Here is a 23,477-nt window from a genome sequence, read left to right as displayed (position 1 = left end):
AGTTAGCCATGGGTCCCGGTCCAAGACCGCATGTCTTGTTGTTTTGTTTAGTGCGGCTAATCATGCAGGCCATATAGACCTCCCACCATTAGGGGTTGTAACAGGTATTAAACTAATAAGAACAGTACTACTTAACACAACCTAGTTACCATGGGTCCCAGACCGCATGTTTTGTTGTTGTACTTTGTTAGGCTAATCATGCAGGCCATATAGACCTCCCACCATTAGGGGTTGTAAAAGGTATTAAACTAATAAGAACAGTACTACCGAAATAAACCTACTTAACATGGTTTCAAGAGCCCAGGTTTTATTGTTGTACTTTGTTAGGCTAATCATGATGGCCATGTAGACCTCCCCCGAGAGGTCTGGAAGTAACAGGGATGAAAGTGCTAAGAATAGTACTACTTTACACAACCGAGTTAGCCATGGGTCCCGGTCCAAGACCGCATGTCTTGTTGTTTTGTTTAGTGCGGCTAATCATGCAGGCCATATAGACCTCCCACCATTAGGGGTTGTAACAGGTATTAAACTAATAAGAACAGTACTACTTAACACAACCTAGTTACCATGGGTCCCAGACCGCATGTTTTGTTGTTGTACTTTGTTAGGCTAATCATGCAGGCCATATAGACCTCCCACCATTAGGGGTTGTAAAAGGTATTAAACTAATAAGAACAGTACTACCGAAATAAACCTACTTAACATGGTTTCAAGAGCCCAGGTTTTATTGTTGTACTTTGTTAGGCTAATCATGATGGCCATGTAGACCTCCCCCGAGAGGTCTGGAAGTAACAGGGATGAAAGTGCTAAGAATAGTACTACTTTACACAACCGAGTTAGCCATGGGTCTAAGTCCAAGATCGCATGTCTTGTTGTTTTGTTTAGTGCGGCTAATCATGCAGGCCATATAGACCTCCCACCATTAGGGGTTGTAACAGGTATTAAACTAATAAGAACAGTACTACTTAACACAACCTAGTTACCATGGGTCCCAGACCGCATGTCTTATTGTTATATTTTGGTAAGATAATCATGATGGCCATGTAGACCTCCCCCGAGAGGTGGCAGTAACAGGGATGAAAGTGCTAAGAATAGTACTACTTTACACAACCAAGTTAGCCATGGGTCCCAGTCCAAGACCGCATGTCTTGTTGTTTTGTTTGTTGCGGCTAATAATGCAGGCCATATAGACCTCCCACCATTAGGGGTTGTAACCGGTATTAAACTAATAAGAACAGTACTACTTAACACAACCTAGTTACCATGGGTCACAGACCGCATGTTTTATTATTATATTTTGTAAGGGTAATCATGCAGGCCATATAGACCTCCCCCGATAGGGTGAGTAACAGGGATTAAAATGCTAAGAACAGTACTACTTAACACAACCTTACCATGGGTCCCAGAGCATATGTTTTATTATTATATTTTGTATGGGTAATCATGCAGGCCATATAGACCTCACCCGATAGGGGGAGTAACAGGGATTAAAGTGCTAAGAAAAGTACTACTTAACACAACCTAGTTAACACTGGTTCCCAGACCGCATGTCTTATTGTTATATTTTGGTAAGGTAATCATGCAGGCCATATAGACCTCCCCCGATAGGGGGAGTAACAGGGATTAAAGTGCTAAGAAAAGTACTACTTAACACAACCTAGTTACCATGGGTCCCAGACCGCGTGTTTTGTTGTTATACTTTGTCATGGTAATCATGCAGGCCATATAGACCTCCCCCGATAGGAGGATGTTACAAACTGCTGTTTGTAACTGGCCCTTTAAATGAAAAATTGCCCTGCTTCCCTGGATTTTGGAGAAGCCTATTTGCCAGCCTCCTTCCACATGACTATGGCCCCAGGAAGATTGTGCCCCTGAGGACATATTGACTTTTGTTGGGTGTGTGTGGCCCTTTAAGAACCATCTGGGGACATATTGTGACTTTGATGAACAATGCCCCTTTAAGACTATGTCCCCAGACCTGTGAAATGACTTGTCCCTGGCTTTCTCCCACTTGGTTCAGTTTCATTGTGTGCCATTAAGAGTTAAATTTTGTTCAGCTTCAAGAAACCTATTCTAAATACAAGTCTGCTGGGATTAGCTCTAATTAGGTTTAGTGATCAACTTTCCCATTGTCTAATCAGACTAGTATTGATAAGGTGGACTGCATTGTTTTATTGTGTGTAATGTTATCTGCTGAAGTAAATGTTGTGGCCTGTCAAAGGGAGTGTCTCTCTATCTAATATCAAATGTGTGATGGGGGATTTTATGCCTCCCCCTGAGAGTGTCCTGTTTGCATGTAACCTGAATAAAAGCAGGCTGTGTGCTCCAGCACATCAGACCTATGTTGACCCTCTAACTTGAAGCTTTGACTCATGTTTGTAGGGGACAGCTTCAGCTAATATCACTACAGGGATTGCTGACTATGGTGCTGATGATTCTTTGGTGAGCGCTAGGAGCATCCTTTTCTACGGTCCAACTTCCAGCCAGCCTGGAGGCAACCGTAACATTTGGCGGCAGCGGTGGGATTGGCGTCCTAGCGCAAGGAGCAGCACCACAACAGCACTGGTATCGTAGGAGAGTTATTGAGGGCAACGCTAGCCACTGCGCAGCGTCCCTACCTACAGCAGCATGGAGCTGACAAGACACTATTCAGAACCCTGTGAAGAGCACCTCAACCTGATCCGTCGCTATGAGGGCGCGGATTTCGTTCCAGAGGTAAAGAGGCGGCTAGTCCGATATGGTCCAGACCCTGCACAGGAGGTAGTCAGTCGCATCATCCGGGAATTGGATATGGAGAACAAAGCGGCACGAGCCTTTGAGCGCCAACTGTGGAGTTTGAGGGTCTGGACACCTGGTCTCCAGCGAGAAAATGAGTCACAGGGAGCGGAGAGCAACGACCTCCCTTCCCAGCGGCAGCCAGAGTTACAGGGAGAGGAGAGCAGCGACCTCCCTCCCCAGCGGCAGTATACCGTGCAGAGGGAAGAGACAACCAGTCCCCTTCCCCAGCCAGAGATACCAGAGGCAGCAGGCCTCATAGACTGGTCCTGGGAGGACCCCCAGCAGGCAGGTGGAGATGGGACCGCAGTCTCTCTACCGGCCCTACAGGGATGCTGGGCAGGCGGCCCAGATCCCCAGCGACAGACCCAGCTACAGGGAGGGGAGAGCATCGACCTCCCTCCCCAGCCGGAGTGTGCCTTCCAGGGAGAGGAGACAACCGGTCTCTCTCCCCAGCCGCAGCATGTTCCACAGGAAGCGGAGAGCATCGACCTCCCTTCCCAACGGCCACCGGAGTATCAGGAGGAGGAGGTAAGCCAATCTCCCCCTCCCCAGCTAACTCCTAACTTGGGCCCAGGGTTAACAGTGGAGATGTTAACCCCCACTGACCCCCACGTTCTCTTTGCCACCGGGCAGGACTATGCCCCAATTCCCACAGCAGAAGAGCTGGCATCAGGACAGAGTGCCGCTGGCCTCTGCCCCCCAAGTACCACCAGCTATTTGCCCAGCTGCTCCAGGAAGGCCGAGGATGCTACACTTTCATCCTACAACCTGGAACCTACAGGCCAGTACTACTTATTGTGGGGGGGCTACTTTGCTGCTAATGTTTATTTGTGGGTGGGTTGCGAGACTAACTTAGGCACTGACCGACAGAAGGTCAGGTGCCTGGTTAGTCTCCCTCCAAAAGGGGAGATATGTTACAAACTGCTGTTTGTAACTGGCCCTTTAAATGAAAAATTGCCCTGCTTCCCTGGATTTTGGAGAAGCCTATTTGCCAGCCTCCTTCCACATGACTATGGCCCCAGGAAGATTGTGCCCCTGAGGACATATTGACTTTTGTTGGGTGTGTGTGGCCCTTTAAGAACCATCTGGGGACATATTGTGACTTTGATGAACAATGCCCCTTTAAGACTATGTCCCCAGACCTGTGAAATGACTTGTCCCTGGCTTTCTCCCACTTGGTTCAGTTTCATTGTGTGCCATTAAGAGTTAAATTTTGTTCAGCTTCAAGAAACCTATTCTAAATACAAGTCTGCTGGGATTAGCTCTAATTAGGTTTAGTGATCAACTTTCCCATTGTCTAATCAGACTAGTATTGATAAGGTGGACTGCATTGTTTTATTGTGTGTAATGTTATCTGCTGAAGTAAATGTTGTGGCCTGTCAAAGGGAGTGTCTCTCTATCTAATATCAAATGTGTGATGGGGGATTTTATGCCTCCCCCTGAGAGTGTCCTGTTTGCATGTAACCTGAATAAAAGCAGGCTGTGTGCTCCAGCACATCAGACCTATGTTGACCCTCTAACTTGAAGCTTTGACTCATGTTTGTAGGGGACAGCTTCAGCTAATATCACTACAGGGATTGCTGACTATGGTGCTGATGATTCTTTGGTGAGCGCTAGGAGCATCCTTTTCTACGGTCCAACTTCCAGCCAGCCTGGAGGCAACCGTAACAGAGGAGTTACAGGGATGAAAGTGCTAAGAATAGTACTACTTAACACAACCTAGTTACCATGGGTCCCAGACCGCATGTTTAATTATTATACTTTGTCAGGGTAATTATATATCTAGCAAATCTATCTATTTATCTTCTATCGATTCTATCTAACTATCAATCTATGTATATCTATCTATCCTATCTATCTATCTTGTGTCCGGACTGTTTTGAGACAGCCACTTGTGTTTTTGACAAATTTGAAGTAGGAGGACAGACCAATCACAGGGATTAAACTGCTAAGAATAGTAATACTTAAGAAAACCTAGTTATACCAGTACCACCATGGGTCCCAGACCGCATGTTTGGTTGTTATACTTTGTCAGGGTAATCATGCAGGCCATATAGACCTCCCTTGATAAGGGGAGTAACAGGGATTAAAGTGCTAAGAATAGTACAACTTAACACAACCTAGTTAACACTGGTTCCCAGACCGCATGTCTTGTTGTTAGATTTTGTCAGGATAATCAGGCAGGCCATATAGACCTCCCCCGATAGGGGGAGTAACAGGGATTAAAGTGCTAAGGATAGTACAATTTAACACAACCTAGTTAACAGTGGTTCCCAGACCGCATGTCTTGTTGTTATATTTTGCCAGGATAATCAGGCACGCTATATAGACCTCCCTTGATAGGGGGAGTAACAGGGATTAAAGTTCTAAGAATAGTACTACTTAACACAACCTAGTTACCATGGGTCCCACACCGCATGTTTTGTTGTTATACTTTGTCAGGGTAATCATGCAGGCCATATAGACCTCCATCGAAAGGGGGAGTAACAGGGATTAAACTGCTAAGAAAAGTTTTACTTAACACAACCTAGTTACCATGGGTCCCAGACCGCATGTCTTGTTGTTAGATTTTGTCAGGATAATCAGGCAGGCCAAATAGACCTCCCCCGATAGGGGGAGTAACAGGGATTAAAGCGCTAAGAATAGTACAATTTAACACAACCTAGTTAACAGTGGTTCCCAGACTGCATGTCTTATTGTTATATTTTGGTAAGGTAATCATGCAGGCCATATAGACCTCCCCCAATAGGGGTAGTAAAAGGGATTAAAGTTCTAAGAATAGTACTACTTTACACAACCTAGTTACCATGGGTCCCAGACCGCGTGTCTTGTTGTTATACTTTGTCATGGTAATCATGCAGGCCATATAGACCTCCCCCGATAGGAGGAGTTACAGGGATGAAAGTGCTAAGAATAGTACTACTTTATACAACCTAGTTACCATGGGTCCCAGACCGCATGTTTAATTATTATACTTTGTCAGGGTAATTATATATCTAACAAATCTATCTATTTATCTTCTATCAATTCTATCTAACTATCAATCTATGTATCTATCTCGTGTCCGGACTGTTTTGAGACAGCCACTTGTGTTTTTGACAAATTTGAAGTAGGAGGACAGACCAATCATCTTCTTCCATCTCCCTGTTCCAAAAATGCAGGCCATATAGACCTCCCCCGATAGGGGGAGTAACAGGTAGTAGTAAACTGCTAAGAATAGTACTACTTAACACACCACGGGTCCCAGACCGCATGTCTTATTGTTATACTCTGTCAGGGAAATTATATATCTTTCAAATCTATCTAACTATCAAACATATCTATCAAATGTATATTGCATCTATTGATCGATGTAATTCGTATCTATCAAATGAATATTGCTTCTTTGGATCGATGTAATTCGTATCTATCAAATGTATATTGCATCTATTGATCTATGTAATCTGTATCGATCATATGTATATTGCATCGATTGAGCTATGTAATCTATGTATTTATCTTTCAAATCTATCTCGTGGTTGTGCAAATGGACTGTTTGCGGTTGTTTGCGGTGCGTTACACTTGGAGTTTGGTCCGTCACTGTGAAGCGGGCGTAACCCTTACACTACCTGATCGATACGACATAATGACTGATGTTTTAAAGCACGTTATTGCAAACAATTTATTAATGTTAGGTGATTTAGGCCCTTTATGGGTTAAAAGCAGACTCTGCATCAACTATGTAATTTTCCATGGGAGTTTTGACATGGATCCCCCTCCAGCATGCCACAGTCCAGGTGTTAGTCCCCTTGAAACAACTTTTCCATCACTATTGTGGCCAGAAAGAGTCCTTGTGGGTTTTAAAGTTCACCTGCCTATTGAAGTCAATGGCGGTTCGCCGGTTCGCGAACAATAGCGGAAGTTCGAGTCCGCCGTTCGCAAACCGAAATTTTTAAGTTTGCGACATCACTACTCGTTAGCACTGCATAGCCTTTAACGCAAAACTCGTAATCTAGCCGTACATTTTTTCTCTATTTCCTGTGGCCTCTTGTGTTACGTGTGAGTTACTATAAAGCTTCTGTGAATTCTTTCAATAAACTAAATTACTGAGAAATACTTTGTGCGTGTGTAGATTTCTTGCTGATTTCCCAGAGCTCTGAGAGAACATATTGTGGCATCCTGTCAGCCAGTACTAATGAAGAAAAGCTGTACCCAACACCACTGGCCTCTGCAATCAGCTGAATTTAAAGTATATTTGCCACAGTCTAAAGAAAATCACCGGCCTTGAATATTTCAGCTGTCCCACTGGCCTCTGCAATCAGGTATCCTCTGGAAGATAGTTTCCCACCCACCCCGTCCCTTACCCCACCCACCCCAAGCTCATTTCCTCATTTATAGTCTCCCACACAACTTTCATTCTCCTAAACTGACAGCTGCAAACACTGATCAGCACATCCTTCCATTCACTTAACCCTATAGAATACACACTCTCTCTCCCTACAAATAGCTATATATCCCACACTGATAGTATATACTTATTCTGTGAAGTCTTGCACATGCTCAGTAGGAGCTGGTGATGTAAAAAGTGTAAATATAAAAAGACTGTGCACATTTTGTTAATGGAAGTAAATTGGAAAGTTGTTTAAAATTGCTGCTCTATCTGAATAAAGAAAGTTTAATTTTGACTTGAGTGTCCCTTTAATCAGATCTAGCTTTGTGCTATCTTGTTGTGAATCCTTGTTTAATGAAGATAACATTGTGACAAATTTAATAAGATAATGATTACCTAGAATATAATTTTATTAATTATCTGTTATTATTTAAAGTCATTTAATGGTGCAAAAATGCTGTAATAAATGAGATCAGTTTATTATTTTACCACTGATTGTATATAACTATGTAGATGATACAAAGAAACAGAAGCGCCACAGGGCCTAGCACTGTGCATACTGTTGTAAGACGATATATGAGAAATGTGCACTCACATTTGATGATGCACCCCTCTTGGTGCAAATGGAGCAGGCTGGAATCTAACGGTCACCCAGCAGATGGCCTCCGGTGTGGCTCAAACTGTAATGGTTCAGGATGCGATATCACAGTATAAGAAGCACCAGATATCAGGTTTATAGTAGATAAAAACAACAACCTGTAAAGGATATAATGTAACAGAAGCCCACATGGCCACACACCCTCTCACTATATGGGACTTAAATATTTTTATTTTATTATATCATCCTGTTTATTGTATTCAGTTGTTCACCTTTGTTACAGACTGTTATAATAACTATATCACTGATTTCCATTAGCCCAAGGGCGCCCCCTATTTATTTATTCTTTTATATAACTATGTGTTTAACTCCTGCAACGTCAGCTCTAGAGTGGCACTGTAATACTGGGAGCTAGCTGATCATATATTGTGGGCCAATGACAAGAGGCAAATGTATGTAGCCACCTATCAGCAGTCAGCTCCCAGTAGTACAGTTCTGCTGCTGAGAATATGTATATTCTTTTTCAGCAAAGGATATCAAAAGAAAAAAGTAAATTTGATAACAGAAGTGAAATTAAAAGGGTCTTAAAATTACAAATTCTATCTGAATCATGAAATGTAATTTCCTATCCATTTAAGTACAGATAATGTCTGTGTATAAAGTCTTGCTGGTAATTAATAATCTGGGTTGGTGTAGGTTGGGGCATTAATTTGATATTGTTTTAAGTACTGCTAAAGGGACAGTAAAGTAAAAATGAAACTTAAATGTATTGGAAAAAACATGACATTTCCAACAACTTTCCAATATAATTATATTATCATTTGTGCTTAGTTCTCTTAGTATCCTTTGTTAAAGAGTAACCCTATGTGAACTCATGAGCATGCACGTGTCTTCAGACAGCAGAGTTTGCAACAACATACATAGCATTGTTATACATAGTTACAAACACTGCTGCACAGAGTGCTAAATACATGTGCATGCCCCTAAGCTCATATCAGCCTCCTAGGTTTACTCTTATACTAAAAGAACAAAGCAAATTAGATAACAGAAGTAAATTGGAAAGTTGGGAAAAATTGCTGCTCTGAATTATCAGTGTTTGATATTGTGTTTTTAATTATACAAAAAACACAAAATAGTGGTCTGGATTACAATCACTTTTTATTTGCAGGAAGAACCATTACATCATTATATAGTCAAAAGGAGCATTACATGATATCTGCACACAATGGTATAAATATACCTAATGGTATAAATATACCTAACCTAACCTCTTCTAGCCTGCTCTCCTTCATGCTTGTCTCTCCCATGCCACAGCCACTGCCCTGCCCCCCGCCTCCCAGCCCTCCCACCTCCCAGCACCTGGCTCCCACAACCACCGCCACTTCTCCTCCCTCCGAACAACAAACTTGCCAGTCACCTCTCATGCCTTCTCCTCCCTCAGAACCACTAACCTGCCAGTCACCTCACGCAAACACAACCGCAACCACCTCAACTGCATCCTCCTCAACACCCACTCCGTCCGCAAGCACGCTGTCAAAATCTGGAACCTGCTCAACTCCACCTCCCCGGACGTTGCCTTCCTTACTGAAACCTGGCTGAACCCCACATAAATGGCGGACATCGCCATCCCCAACGGATACAAGATCTCCCACAAGGACCGCAGCAACCGACCAGGAGGAGGCATCGCCATCGTCCACAAACATTGCCTCCACGTCACAACCAGCTCTGACTACCACTCACCAGGCTTGGAACACCTACACTTCAAGATCCAGGTCAGTCACAACACTACCCTCCGTGGCACCCTCATCTACAGACCTCCCGGACCTCGTCCTGCCTTCTGTGACTCCATCACCGACCTCATCGCACCCCACGCCCTCCCCTCAACAGACTACATCCTCCTCGGTGACCTCAACTTCCGCCTAGACAACCCCAATGACCACAACACTGCCAACCTCTTCGAAAACCTTGGAACCATCAGTCTAAAGAAACTCGTCAACTCCCCAACCCACTCAGCCGGACACACACTCGACCCTATCTTCTCTGCAGGCAACCACATCTCAGTCAACCACTTCACTGAACTCCATTGGACCGACCACCATTGCATACATTTTTCCTTCAACAAACCCACCGCACACCTCCAGCAGCACCACCCACCCACTGGAACAACATCACCGAAGACCAACTGCACTCCACCCTGAACAAGTGCCCCCCAGCTACCTCCACAGATGCCAACTCCTCTGCCCGCAACCTCCACCACTGGCTCACAGACTGCGCCAACACCCTCGCCCCTCTCAAGAAACCATCCAAACGCCAACCCACCAACAAGGCTAGTTGGTTCACCCCTGCCCTCCAGGACTCCAAACGCCACTGCAGGCGATTGGAAAGGACCTGGAGATCCAGCAAGACCCCCTCAAATAAAACAGCCTACAAAGAAGCCATCACTACCCACCACCACCTCATCAAAACCAAAAAGAAGACAGCCATCCAAGATAGAATCAATGCCAATGTCCCCAACAGCAAGGAGCTGTTCACAGTCATCAAGGAATTCTCCAATCCCAACAGCAACGACATCCCGCCCTCCCAGGACCTCTGCAATAACCTTGCGATGTACTTCCACCGCAAAATCGTCAACATCTATGACAGCTTTGCGCCCCAGAACTTGCCTACCCACCTACTCCCACCGATACCTCATCCAAATACACCACCGCCTACCCCCACTGACCATCTGGAGCCCCCTCACCACAGAGGACACCATCAGGATCATGAGATCGATCCACTCCGGAGCACCCTCGGACCCATGCCCGCATCACATTTTCAACAAAGCGGGTGACACCATCGCCCCCGAGCTCTGCAGCACCATCAACTGCTCCATCGAAACCGGCACCTTCCCGGATGACTGGAAGCACGCAGAATTAAAACCCCTACTGAAAAAACCCACGGCTGACCCAATGATCCGAAGAACTACCGCCCAATCTCTTTGCTCCCCTTTGCGGCCAAAGTCATCGAGAAGTCCATCAACACGTAACTCGTTGACTACATCAAAGCCAACCACACCCTGGACCCCTCCCAATTTTCCGGAGCAACCACAGCACCGAGACCGCCCTCCTTGCCGTCACAGATGACATCCTCGCCCTACTCGACCAAGGAGAGACCGCCGCCCTCATTCTCCTAGACCTCTCAGCAGCATTCGACACTGTCTCCCACCTCACCCTCTGCAACCGACTACACGATGCCGGCATATGCGACAAAGCCCTGGAATGGATCACCTCCTTCCTCAGCGGCAGAACCCAGAAAGTTAGACTCCCACCCTTCACCTCCAAGCCCACAGAAATCAGCTGTGGTGTACCCCAAGGCTCTTCTCTGAGCCCCACCCTATTACAACATCTACATGGCCCCTCTCTCCGCCATTGCCCGACGACACGACCTCAACATCGTCTCCTACGCCGACGACACCCAGCTAATCCTCTCACTCACCAGTGACCCCACCACCACCACCAAGAGAAACGTCCACGAAGGGCTGACAGCAGTCGCCATCTGGATGAACTACAACTACCTAAAGCTGATCGCAGACAAGACCGAAGTCCTCCTCCTCGGTCCCACCACATCCGCTTGGAATAACTCCTGGTGGCCCATAGCCCTCGGACACCCTGCAACCCCCACCGACCATGCACGAAATCTAGGCGTCATCCTGGACTCATCGCTCTCCATGGACCGGCAAATCAACGCCATCTCTTCTGCATGCTTCCACACACTTCACCTGCTGTGAAAGATCTTCAAATGGATCCCAACCGAGACCAGGAAGACTGTCACTCACGCCCTCGTCAGCAGCCGACTGGACTATGGTAACGCACTTTACGCCGGCACCACCATCAAGCTCCAAAAGAGACTACACAGCACATCCAGAACTCCTCGGCAAGACTAATCCTTGACATCCCTCATCAATGCCACATCACCAAATACCTGCGGGACCTGCACTGGCTCCCCATCAACAAAAGAATAACCTTCAAGCTTCTCACCCACACATTCAAGGCCCTCCACAACATGGGTCCCAAATACTTGAACCACCGCGTTGCCTTCTACACCCCTGCCAGACAACTTCGATCGGCCGACCAAGCACTTGCTGTCATCCCCCGCATCAGGAAAACCACAGCGGGAGGCAGATCCTTCTCTCACCTGGCTGCCAAGACTTGGAACACCCTCCCGCTGCACCTTAGACAAGCTACCACCCTAACTAAGTTCAGAAAGGACCTCAAGACCTGACTCTTCGACTGAACTGCAACCCTCAGCGCCTTGAGACCCTTACGGGTGAATAGCCGCACTTTACAAGAACCCAGTAGATAGATAGACTTGTGCTCTTGATACAAAGGGATTTATCAAATATAGAATGTTCTCCTTTAGTTATAGTAGCCATTTAAATTAAACTGATTATGATCACGTATGTTACTGATAGTGTCTCATGAAATAAAATCAGTTTCCCCTCAGTAATTCCTCTGGTATATAACATGTACAATGCTAAGCATCTATTGCTATAAGAAAAGGTTTATCCACATGATGTGCACATTAAATATATCTCCCAGATGTCAATCATTTGAAACTGATCTTGTTTATTTAAGTTTCTAAAGCTCTATTCATATAAAAACTGCTTTATTCTGTCAATGTAACAATTTTCTCCCCTATGTGAACTAAACGTACAACTCCTAACATTGACATATTAATAAACAACACTGGGGTGCTTTGGTGGTGAATGGTTGTGTAAACTGGTCAGTATGAGGACAGATCTGTATATTCCTGTGTGGTGTTTGTATTCTATCACATTGATATGAGAGAAACTGAGGTGCACATATATAGAGGAACAAAGGACAGCAGGAGAGCACTTCCAATCTGGGGGTTTTATAACTGGGATTTAGAAAGTATTATTTACAATATTATCCTTTTTGATGCTTCTATTTAGAGAGTTTGTAAAGTTTATTTGTGTGTAAATATTTGGTGTTTTGTGATCCTGGATTTCAATAAAAAAACATTTTCCACTTTCTAAACATGTGAAAGGTTCCCTTGTGAATCCTTTCATGCTTTTTCAGATTAATCATTTCTGTAAAACATTTTCCACACTCTGTACATGTGAAAGGCTTTTCTCCTGTGTGAATCCTTTCATGTTTTCTCAGACTACTATTTTCTGTAAAACTTTTTCCACACTCTGTACATGTGAAAGGCTTTTCTCCTGTGTGAATCCTTTCATGTTTTCTCAGACTACCCAGCTGTGTAAAACTTTTTCCACACTCTGTACAAGTGAAAGGCTTTTCTCCTGTGTGAATCCTTTCATGTTTTCTCAGACTACCCTTTCCTGTAAAACTTTTTCCACACTCTGTACAAGTGAAAGGCTTTTCTCCTGTGTGAATCATTTCATGTTTTCTCAGATTACTCTTTACTATAAAACTTTTTCCACACTCTGTACATGTGAAAGGCTTTTCTTCTGTGTGAATCCTTTCATGTTTTCTCAGATTACTCTTTACTATAAAACTTTTTCCACACTCTGTACATGTGAAAGGCTTTACTCCTGTGTGAATCCTTTCATGAGTTTTCAGACTACCCAGCTGTGTAAAACTTTTTCCACACTCTGTACAAGTGAAAGGCTTTTCTCCTGTGTGAATCCTTTCATGTTTTCTCAGACTACGCTTTCCTGTAAAAAAATTTCCACACTCTGTACAAGTGAAAGGCTTTTCTCCTGTGTGAATCCTTTCATGAGTTTTCAGACTACTATTTTCTGTAAAACTTTTTCCACACTCTGTACATGTGAAAGGCTTTACTCCTGTGTGAATCCTTTCATGAGTTTTCAGACTACCCAGCTGTGTAAAACTTTTTCCACACTCTGTACAAGTGAAAGGCTTTTCTCCTGTGTGAATCCTTTCATGTTTTCTCAGACTACGCTTTCCTGTAAAAAAATTTCCACACTCTGTACAAGTGAAAGGCTTTTCTCCTGTGTGAATCCTTTCATGTTTTCTCAGACTACTCTTTACTATAAAACTTTTTCCACACTCTGTACATGTGAAAGGCTTTTCTTCTGTGTGAATCCTTTCATGAGTTTTCAGACGATCCATATGTGTAAAACTTTTTCCACACTCTGTACATGTGAAAGGCTTTACTCCTGTGTGAATCCTTTCATGAGTTTTCAGAATATCCATCCGTGTAAAACTTTTTCCACACTCTGTACATGTGAAAGGCTTTACTCCTGTGTGAATCCTTTCATGAGTTTTCAGAATATCCATCCGTGTAAAACTTTTTCCACACTCTGTACATGTGAAAGGCTTTTCTCCTGTGTGAATCCTTTCATGAATTTTCAGACTACTCATGTGTGCAAAACTTTTTCCACACTCTGTACATGTGAAAGGCTTTTCTCCTGTGTGAATCCTTTCATGAATTTTCAGACTACTCATGTGTGCAAAACTTTTTCCACACTGAGTACATGTGAAAGGCTTTTCTCCTGTGTGAATCCTTTCATGTTTATTCAGATCACTCTTTCCTGTAAAACTTTTTCCATACTCTGTATATGTGAAAAGTTTTTCTCCTGTGCGATTCTTTTTATGAGTTTTCAGATCATTCATTTGTGTAATACTTTTTCCACACTCTGTACAGCTAAATGATTCCTCCCCTGTGTGGGTCCTTTCATGAGCTATAAGTTTTGTCATTTGTATAAAACATTTGTCACACTCAGTACATGTGTGTGGCTTCTCACCTGTGTGAATTTTGTGGTGTTCTAGGAGATGAAACTTATATCTAAAGATTTTCTCACATTCTGTACATTTGAAAGGTCTCTCCTTTTTATGAATCATTTGGCTAGACTGTAGACTTTTCTCTTCTTTAATTTCTTTTGAAAACCCAGTACATGTTTGTGGCTTATCCTCAGGGATAATCATTTCACTAGATAAGGCATAATTCTTGTCTTCTTGTTTGATGACTAAATTACTCTCTGTACATAATGATTGCTGCCCAGTTCCTGCCAATTCACCATCTCCTTTAAATATCTGCTGTGATTTCCCCAATGTTTGTGAGTATTCATTAGTGTCTAAAAAATTTGGAGTCTGTGGTATCATTCTGATGCTTCCTGTAGTGAGGGATGGATATGAACTATTCATGTGTTTGTCTACAAAGAAATAAAGAAAAATAACAATATTTATTATTTAGAATATAATTAATCTCAATAAAAAATCATATTCTTTTATACGCAACAAAATATCTTCCATTTTGTGTTTATTTTTAAATGTATTTACCTGTAAATCACAAATTAAAAAAATGATGACAAAGAATGTTGCATAATGTTCTCAGCCAGGGAACAAGTACATCTGTATTCTGGGCAAGAGAGGTGGCACCCACCATCCTCATTTAACATTGCACAAGCAACTGCACATACAGTGCTGCATGGCTCATGCTCAACAAGTTAGGTGAGAACATGATGTCTTAATTATCACAGACTATTAGTCAGTGTGAGATGTTTTCAGAGGGTAAGAAGCAGAGATTTTACAATACTTTTAAGCTTTTAGCTGTGGTTGTTTAATTTATATAAACAGCCAAAAACTTTATTAGTTTAATAATATTTACTGCAAAATTAAGCAGACAAATCAGTGGGGGTTCTGGGGTGGGGAACACTCACTGGGAACAAGGTAGTCATTTAAGTGTAGTTATGGGTGTTCCATGAGCGAGGTCAGGGCAGGCGAAGTTGGAGTTGATCTAAGTTCAGAAGTCTGAGGGCGAGGTTAGCCAGTTGTTTGACATGATCGGTCTAAAAGGACAGAGGGGGGAGTAGTATTTTCTTTCATATAATTGGCAAGAGTTCATGAGCTAGTGACGTATAGGCAATACATTCCTACCAGGAGGGGCAAAGTTTCCCAAACCTCAAAATGCCTATAAATACACCTCCCACCACACCCACAACTCAGTTTTACAAACTTTGCCTCCTATGGAGGTGGTGAAGTAAGTTTGTGCTTGATTTGAAAACTACCTCTGCTGATAGTTTTCAGTACGGGTTTGGCTACCAGCTATATGTGGATGGGTATCTTTGATAAGTATGTATCATTATTTAAGACACTCTCAGCTATGGTTTGCCGCTTTATGTATTAATATTAAGTTTTAAATAGAAGTATGTTACTTCTATTTGCCATGAGTCAGGTCTACAGGTGAAACTCGAAAAATTAGAATATCGTGCAAAAGTTAATTTATTTCACTAATGCAACTTAAAAGGTAAAACTAATATATGAGATAGACTCATTACATGCAAAGCAAGATAGTTCAAGTTATGATTTGTCATAATTGTGATGGTTATGGCTTACAGCTCATGAAAACCCCAAATCCACAATCTCAGAAAATTAGAATATTGTGAAAAGGTGCAATATTCTAGGCTCAAAGTGTCCCACTCTAATCAGCTAATTAAGCCATAACACCTGCAAAGGGTTCCTAAATAGTCTCTCAGTCTGGTTCAGTAGGAATCACAATCATGGGAAAGACTGCTGACCTGACAGTTGTGCAGAAATCCACCATTGACACCCTCCATAAGGAGGGAACGCCTGAAAAGGTAATTGCAAAAGAAGTTGGATGTTCCCAAAGTGCTGTATCAAAGCACATTAATAGAAAGTTATGTGGAAGGGAAAAGTGTGGAAGAAAAAGGTGCACAAGCAGCAGGGATGACCACAGCCTGGAGAGGATTGTCAGGAAAAGGCCATTCAAAAGTGTTGGGGACTTTCACAAGTAGTGGACTGAGGCTGAAGTCAGTGCATCAAGAGCCACCACACACAGACGGATCCTGGACATGGGCTTCAAATGTCGTATTCCTCTTGACAAGCCACTCCTGAACAACAAACATCAGAAGCGTCTTACCTGGGCTAAAGAAAAACAGACCTGGTCTGTTGCTCAGTGGTCCAAAGTCCTCTTTTCTGATGAGAGCAAATTTTGCATCTCATTTGAAAACCAAGGACCCAGAGTATGGAGGAAGAATGGAGAGGCACACACTGCAAGATCATGAAATGTAATTTCCTATCCATTTAAGTACAGATAATGTCTGTGTATAAAGTCTTGCTGGTAATTAATAATCTGGGTTGGTGTAGGTTGGGGCATTAATTTGATATTGTTTTAAGTACTGCTAAAGGGACAGTAAAGTAAAAATGAAACTTAAATGTATTGGAAAAAACATGACATTTCCAACAACTTTCCAATATAATTATATTATCATTTGTGCTTAGTTCTCTTAGTATCCTTTGTTAAAGAGTAACCCTATGTGAACTCATGAGCATGCACGTGTCTTCAGACAGCAGAGTTTGCAACAACATACATAGCATTGTTATACATAGTTACAAACACTGCTGCACAGAGTGCTAAATACATGTGCATGCCCCTAAGCTCATATCAGCCTCCTAGGTTTACTCTTATACTAAAAGAACAAAGCAAATTAGATAACAGAAGTAAATTGGAAAGTTGGGAAAAATTGCTGCTCTGAATTATCAGTGTTTGATATTGTGTTTTTAATTATACAAAAAACACAAAATAGTGGTCTGGATTACAATCACTTTTTATTTGCAGGAAGAACCATTACATCATTATATAGTCAAAAGGAGCATTACATGATATCTGCACACAATGGTATAAATATACCTAATGGTATAAATATACCTAACCTAACCTCTTCTAGCCTGCTCTCCTTCATGCTTGTCTCTCCCATGCCACAGCCACTGCCCTGCCCCCCCGCCTCCCAGCCCTCCCACCTCCCAGCACCTGGCTCCCACAACCACCGCCACTTCTCCTCCCTCCGAACAACAAACTTGCCAGTCACCTCTCATGCCTAATCCTCCCTCAGAACCACTAACCTGCCAGTCACCTCACGCAAACACAACCGCAACCACCTCAACTGCATCCTCCTCAACACCCACTCCGTCCGCAAGCACGCTGTCAAAATCTGGAACCTGCTCAACTCCACCTCCCCGGACGTTGCCTTCCTTACTGAAACCTGGCTGAACCCCACATAAATGGCGGACATCGCCATCCCCAACGGATACAAGATCTCCCACAAGGACCGCAGCAACCGACCAGGAGGAGGCATCGCCATCGTCCACAAACATTCCCTCCACGTCACAACCAGCTCTGACTACCACTCACCAGGCTTGGAACACCTACACTTCAAGATCCAGGTCAGTCACAACACTACCCTCCGTGGCACCCTCATCTACAGACCTCCCGGACCTCGTCCTGCCTTCTGTGACTCCATCACCGACCTCATCGCACCCCACGCCCTCCCCTCAACAGACTACATCCTCCTCGGTGACCTCAACTTCCGCCTAGACAACCCCAATGACCACAACACTGCCAACCTCTTCGAAAACCTTGGAACCATCATTCTAAAGAAACTCGTCAACTCCCCAACCCACTCAGCCGGACACACACTCGACCCTATCTTCTCTGCAGGCAACCACATCTCAGTCAACCACTTCACTGAACTCCATTGGACCGACCACCATTGCATACATTTTTCCTTCAACAAACCCACCGCACACCTCCAGCAGCACCACCCACCCACTGGAACAACATCACCGAAGACCAACTGCACTCCACCCTGAACAAGTGCCCCCCAGCTACCTCCACAGATGCCAACTCCTCTGCCCGCAACCTCCACCACTGGCTCACAGACTGCGCCAACACCCTCGCCCCTCTCAAGAAACCATCCAAACGCCAACCCACCAACAAGGCTAGTTGGTTCACCCCTGCCCTCCAGGACTCCAAACGCCACTGCAGGCGATTGGAAAGGACCTGGAGATCCAGCAAGACCCCCTCAAATAAAACAGCCTACAAAGAAGCCATCACTACCCACCACCACCTCATCAAAACCACCAAGAAGACAGCCATCCAAGATAGAATCAATGCCAATGTCCCCAACAGCAAGGAGCTGTTCACAGTCATCAAGGAATTCTCCAATCCCAACAGCAACGACATCCCGCCCTCCCAGGACCTCTGCAATAACCTTGCGATGTACTTCCACCGCAAGATCGTCAACATCTATGACAGCTTTGCGCCCCAGAACTTGCCTACCCACCTACTCCCACCGATACCTCATCCAAATACACCACCGCCTACCCCCACTGACCATCTGGAGCCCCCTCACCACAGAGGACACCATCAGGATCATGAGATCGATCGACTCCGGAGCACCCTCGGACCCATGCCTGCATCACATTTTCAACAAAGCGGGTGACACCATCGCCCCCGAGCTCTGCAGCACCATCAACTGCTCCATCGAAACCGGCACCTTCCCGGATGACTGGAAGCACGCAGAATTAAAACCCCTACTGAAAAAACCCACGGCTGACCCAATGATCCGAAGAACTACCGCCCAATCTCTTTGCTCCCCTTTGCGGCCAAAGTCATCGAGAAGTCCATCAACACGTAACTCGTTGACTACATCAAAGCCAACCACACCCTGGACCCCTCCCAATTTTCCGGAGCAACCACAGCACCGAGACCGCCCTCCTTGCCGCCACAGATGACATCCTCGCCCTACTCGACCAAGGAGAGACCGCCGCCCTCATTCTCCTAGACCTCTCAGCAGCATTCGACACTGTCTCCCACCTCACCCTCTGCAACCGACTACACGATGCCGGCATACGCGACAAAGCCCTGGAATGGATCACCTCCTTCCTCAGCGGCAGAACCCAGAAAGTTAGACTCCCACCCTTCACCTCCAAGCCCACAGAAATCAGCTGTGGTGTACCCCAAGGCTCTTCTCTGAGCCCCACCCTATTACAACATCTACATGGCCCCTCTCTCCGCCATTGCCCGACGACACGACCTCAACATCGTCTCCTACGCCGACGACACCCAGCTAATCCTCTCACTCACCAGTGACCCCACCACCACCACCAAGAGAAACGTCCACGAAGGGCTGACAGCAGTCGCCATCTGGATGAACTACAACTACCTAAAGCTGATCGCAGACAAGACCGAAGTCCTCCTCCTCGGTCCCACCACATCCGCTTGGAATAACTCCTGGTGGCCCATAGCCCTCGGACACCCTGCAACCCCCACCGACCATGCACGAAATCTAGGCGTCATCCTGGACTCATCGCTCTCCATGGACCGGCAAATCAACGCCATCTCTTCTGCATGCTTCCACACACTTCACCTGCTGTGAAAGATCTTCAAATGGATCCCAACCGAGACCAGGAAGACTGTCACTCACGCCCTCGTCAGCAGCCGACTGGACTATGGTAACGCACTTTACGCCGGCACCACCATCAAGCTCCAAAAGAGACTACACAGCACATCCAGAATTCCTCGGCAAGACTAATCCTTGACATCCCTCGTCAATGCCACATCACCAAATACCTGCGGGACCTGCACTGGCTCCCCATCAACAAAAGAATAACCTTCAAGCTTCTCACCCACACATTCAAGGCCCTCCACAACATGGGTCCCGAATACTTGAACCACCGCGTTGCCTTCTACACCCCTGCCAGACAACTTCGATCGGCCGACCAAGCACTCGCTGTCATCCCCCGCATCAGGAAAACCACAGCGGGAGGCAGATCCTTCTCTCACCTGGCTGCCAAGACTTGGAACACCCTCCCGCTGCACCTTAGACAAGCTACCACCCTAACTAAGTTCAGAAAGGACCTCAAGACCTGACTCTTCGACTGAACTGCAACCCTCAGCGCCTTGAGACCCTTACGGGTGAATAGCCGCGCTTTACAAGAACCCAGTAGATAGATAGACTTGTGCTCTTGATACAAAGGGATTTATCAAATATAGAATGTTCTCCTTTAGTTATAGTAGCCATTTAAATTAAACTGATTATGATCACGTATGTTACTGATAGTGTCTCATGAAATAAAATCAGTTTCCCCTCAGTAATTTCTCTGGTATATAACATGTACAATGCTAAGCATCTATTGCTATAAGAAAAGGTTTATCCACATGATGTGCACATTAAATATATCTCCCAGATGTCAATCATTTGAGACTGATCTTGTTTATTTAAGTTTCTAAAGCTCTATTCATATAAAAACTGCTTTATTCTGTCAATGTAACAATTTTCTCCCCTATGTGAACTAAACGTACAACTCCTAACATTGACATATTAATAAACAACACTGGGGTGCTTTGGTGGTGAATGGTTGTGTAAACTGGTCAGTATGAGGACAGATCTGTATATTCCTGTGTGGTGTTTGTATTCTATCACATTGATATGAGAGAAACTGAGGTGCACATATATAGAGGAACAAAGGACAGCAGGAGAGCACTTCCAATCTGGGGGTTTTATAACTGGGATTTAGAAAGTATTATTTACAATATTATCCTTTTTGATGCTTCTATTTAGAGAGTTTGTAAAGTTTATTTGTGTGTAAATATTTGGTGTTTTGTGATCCTGGATTTCAATAAAAAAACATTTTCCACTTTCTAAACATGTGAAAGGTTCCCTTGTGAATCCTTTCATGCTTTTTCAGATTAATCATTTCTGTAAAACATTTTCCACACTCTGTACATGTGAAAGGCTTTTCTCCTGTGTGAATCATTTCATGTTTTCTCAGACTACTATTTTCTCTAAAACTTTTTCCACACTCTGTACATGTGAAAGGCTTTACTCCTGTGTGAATCCTTTCATGAGTTTTCAGACTACCCAGCTGTGTAAAACTTTTTCCACACTCTGTACAAGTTAAATGCTTTTCTCCTGTGTGAATCCTTTCATGTTTTCTCAGACTACGCTTTCCTGTAAAACTTTTTCCACACTCTGTACAAGTGAAAGGCTTTTCTCCTGTGTGAATCCTTTCATGTTTTCTCAGACTACGCTTTCCTGTAAAACTTTTTCCACACTCTGTACATGTGAAAGGCTTTTCTCCTGTGTGAATCCTTTCATGTTTTCTCAGATTACTCTTTACTATAAAACTTTTTCCACACTCTGTACATGTGAAAGGCTTTTCTTCTGTGTGAATCCTTTCATGAGTTTTCAGACTACTATTTTCTGTAAAACTTTTTCCACACTCTGTACATGTGAAAGGCTTTACTCCTGTGTGAATCCTTTCATGAGTTTTCAGACTACCCAGCTGTGTAAAACTTTTTCCACACTCTGTACAAGTGAAAGGCTTTTCTCCTGTGTGAATCCTTTCATGTTTTCTCAGACTACGCTTTCCTGTAAAACTTTTTCCACACTCTGTACAAGTGAAAGGCTTTTCTCCTGTGTGAATCCTTTCATGTTTTCTCAGACTACTCTTTACTATAAAACTTTTTCCACACTCTGTACATGTGAAAGGCTTTTCTTCTGTGTGAATCCTTTCATGAGTTTTCAGACGATCCATATGTGTAAAACTTTTTCCACACTCTGTACATGTGAAAGGCTTTACTCCTGTATGAATCCTTTCATGAGTTTTCAGAATATCCATCCGTGTAAAACTTTTTCCACACTCTGTACATGTGAAAGGCTTTACTCCTGTGTGAATCCTTTCATGAGTTTTCAGACTACCCAGCTGTATAAAACTTTTTCCACACTCTGTACACGTAAAAGGCTTTTCTCCTGTGTGAATCCTTTCATGTTTTCTCAGACTTCTGTTTCCTATAAAACTTTTTCCACACTCTGTACATGTGAATGGCTTTTCTCCTGTGTGAATCCTTTCATGAATTTTCAGACTATGCATGTGTGCAAAACTTTTTCCACACTCTGTACATGTGAAAGGCTTTTCTCCTGTGTGAATCCTTTCATGTTTATTCAGATCACTCTTTCCTGTAAAACTTTTTCCACACTCTGTACACGTGAAAGGCTTTTCTCTGTGAATCCTTTCATGTTTTCTCAGATTACTGTTTGCTATAAAACTTTTTCCACACTCTGTACATGTGAAAGGCTTTTCTCCTGTGTGAATCCTTTCATGAATTTTCAGACTACGCATGTGTGCAAAACTTTTTCCACACTGAGTACATGTGAAAGGCTTTTCTCCTGTGTGAATCCTTTCATGTTTATTCAGATCACTCTTTCCTGTAAAACTTTTTCCATACTCTGTATATGTGAAAAGTTTTTCTCCTGTGCGATTCTTTTTATGAGTTTTCAGATCATTCATTTGTGTAATACTTTTTCCACACTCTGTACAGCTAAATGATTCCTCCCCTGTGTGGGTCCTTTCATGAGCTATAAGTTTTGTCATTTGTATTAAACATTTGTCACACTCAGTACATGTGTGTGGCTTCTCACCTGTGTGAATTTTGTGGTGTTCTAGGAGATGAAACTTATATCTAAAGATTTTCTCACATTCTGTACATTTGAAAGGTCTCTCCTTTTTATGAATCATTTGGCTAGACTGTAGACTTTTCTCTTCTTTAATTTCTTTTGAAAACCCAGTACATGTTTGTGGCTTATCCTCAGGGATAATCATTTCACTAGATAAGGCATAATTCTTGTCTTCTTGTTTGATGACTAAATTACTCTCTGTACATAATGATTGCTGCCCAGTTCCTGCCAATTCACCATCTCCTTTAAATATCTGCTGTGATTTCCCCAATGTTTGTGAGTATTCATTAGTGTCTAAAAATTTTGGAGTCTGTGGTATCATTCTGATGCTTCCTGTAGTGAGGGATGGATATGAACTATTCATGTGTTTGTCTACAAAGAAATAAAGAAAAATAACAATATTTATTATTTAGAATATAATTAATCTCAATAAAAAATCATTCTTTTATACGCAACAAAATATCTTCCATTTTGTGTTTATTTTTAAA

At 43.6% G+C, this 23,477-nt stretch overlaps 2 protein-coding genes across 3 annotated transcripts in view; both read right to left on the bottom strand.

Moving 5' to 3' along the window:
* Window positions 1-8,886: 8,886 nt before the first annotated feature.
* On the bottom strand, window positions 8,887-14,880 carry LOC128660044 (oocyte zinc finger protein XlCOF6-like). Its single transcript, XM_053713640.1, has 2 exons — window positions 9,476-14,880; window positions 8,887-9,390 (listed from the first exon to the last, which is right to left on the bottom strand). Exon 1 carries the CDS (start codon window positions 14,873-14,875, stop codon window positions 12,752-12,754), a length of 2,124 nt encoding a protein of 707 aa, XP_053569615.1. The 5' UTR covers window positions 14,876-14,880; the 3' UTR covers window positions 8,887-9,390; window positions 9,476-12,751.
* A 2,402-nt stretch (window positions 14,881-17,282) lies between these two features.
* LOC128660043 (oocyte zinc finger protein XlCOF6-like) overlaps window positions 17,283-23,477 on the bottom strand; it is a 184,940-nt gene continuing 178,745 nt past the window's right edge. The window contains exons 2-3 of one of the 2 annotated variants that reach the window (XR_008402501.1): window positions 17,873-23,361; window positions 17,283-17,787 (exon numbers count right to left, since the gene is read on the bottom strand). Coding sequence is in view for 1 of the 2 variants with exons in the window: in XM_053713639.1 (XP_053569614.1) it covers window positions 21,149-23,361 (2,213 nt within the window). In the remaining variant the exon portion in view is untranslated. Of the gene's footprint in view, window positions 23,362-23,477 lie in introns of both variants that reach the window. The other variant, XM_053713639.1, reaches the window with a different exon arrangement.

Source organism: Bombina bombina, chromosome 5, assembly GCF_027579735.1.
Source record: "Bombina bombina isolate aBomBom1 chromosome 5, aBomBom1.pri, whole genome shotgun sequence".
In the NCBI taxonomy this organism is placed as follows: Eukaryota; Metazoa; Chordata; class Amphibia; order Anura; family Bombinatoridae; genus Bombina; species Bombina bombina.
Note: the sequence above shows the minus strand (reverse complement) of the source record. Positions and strands in the feature narration are given on the sequence as shown.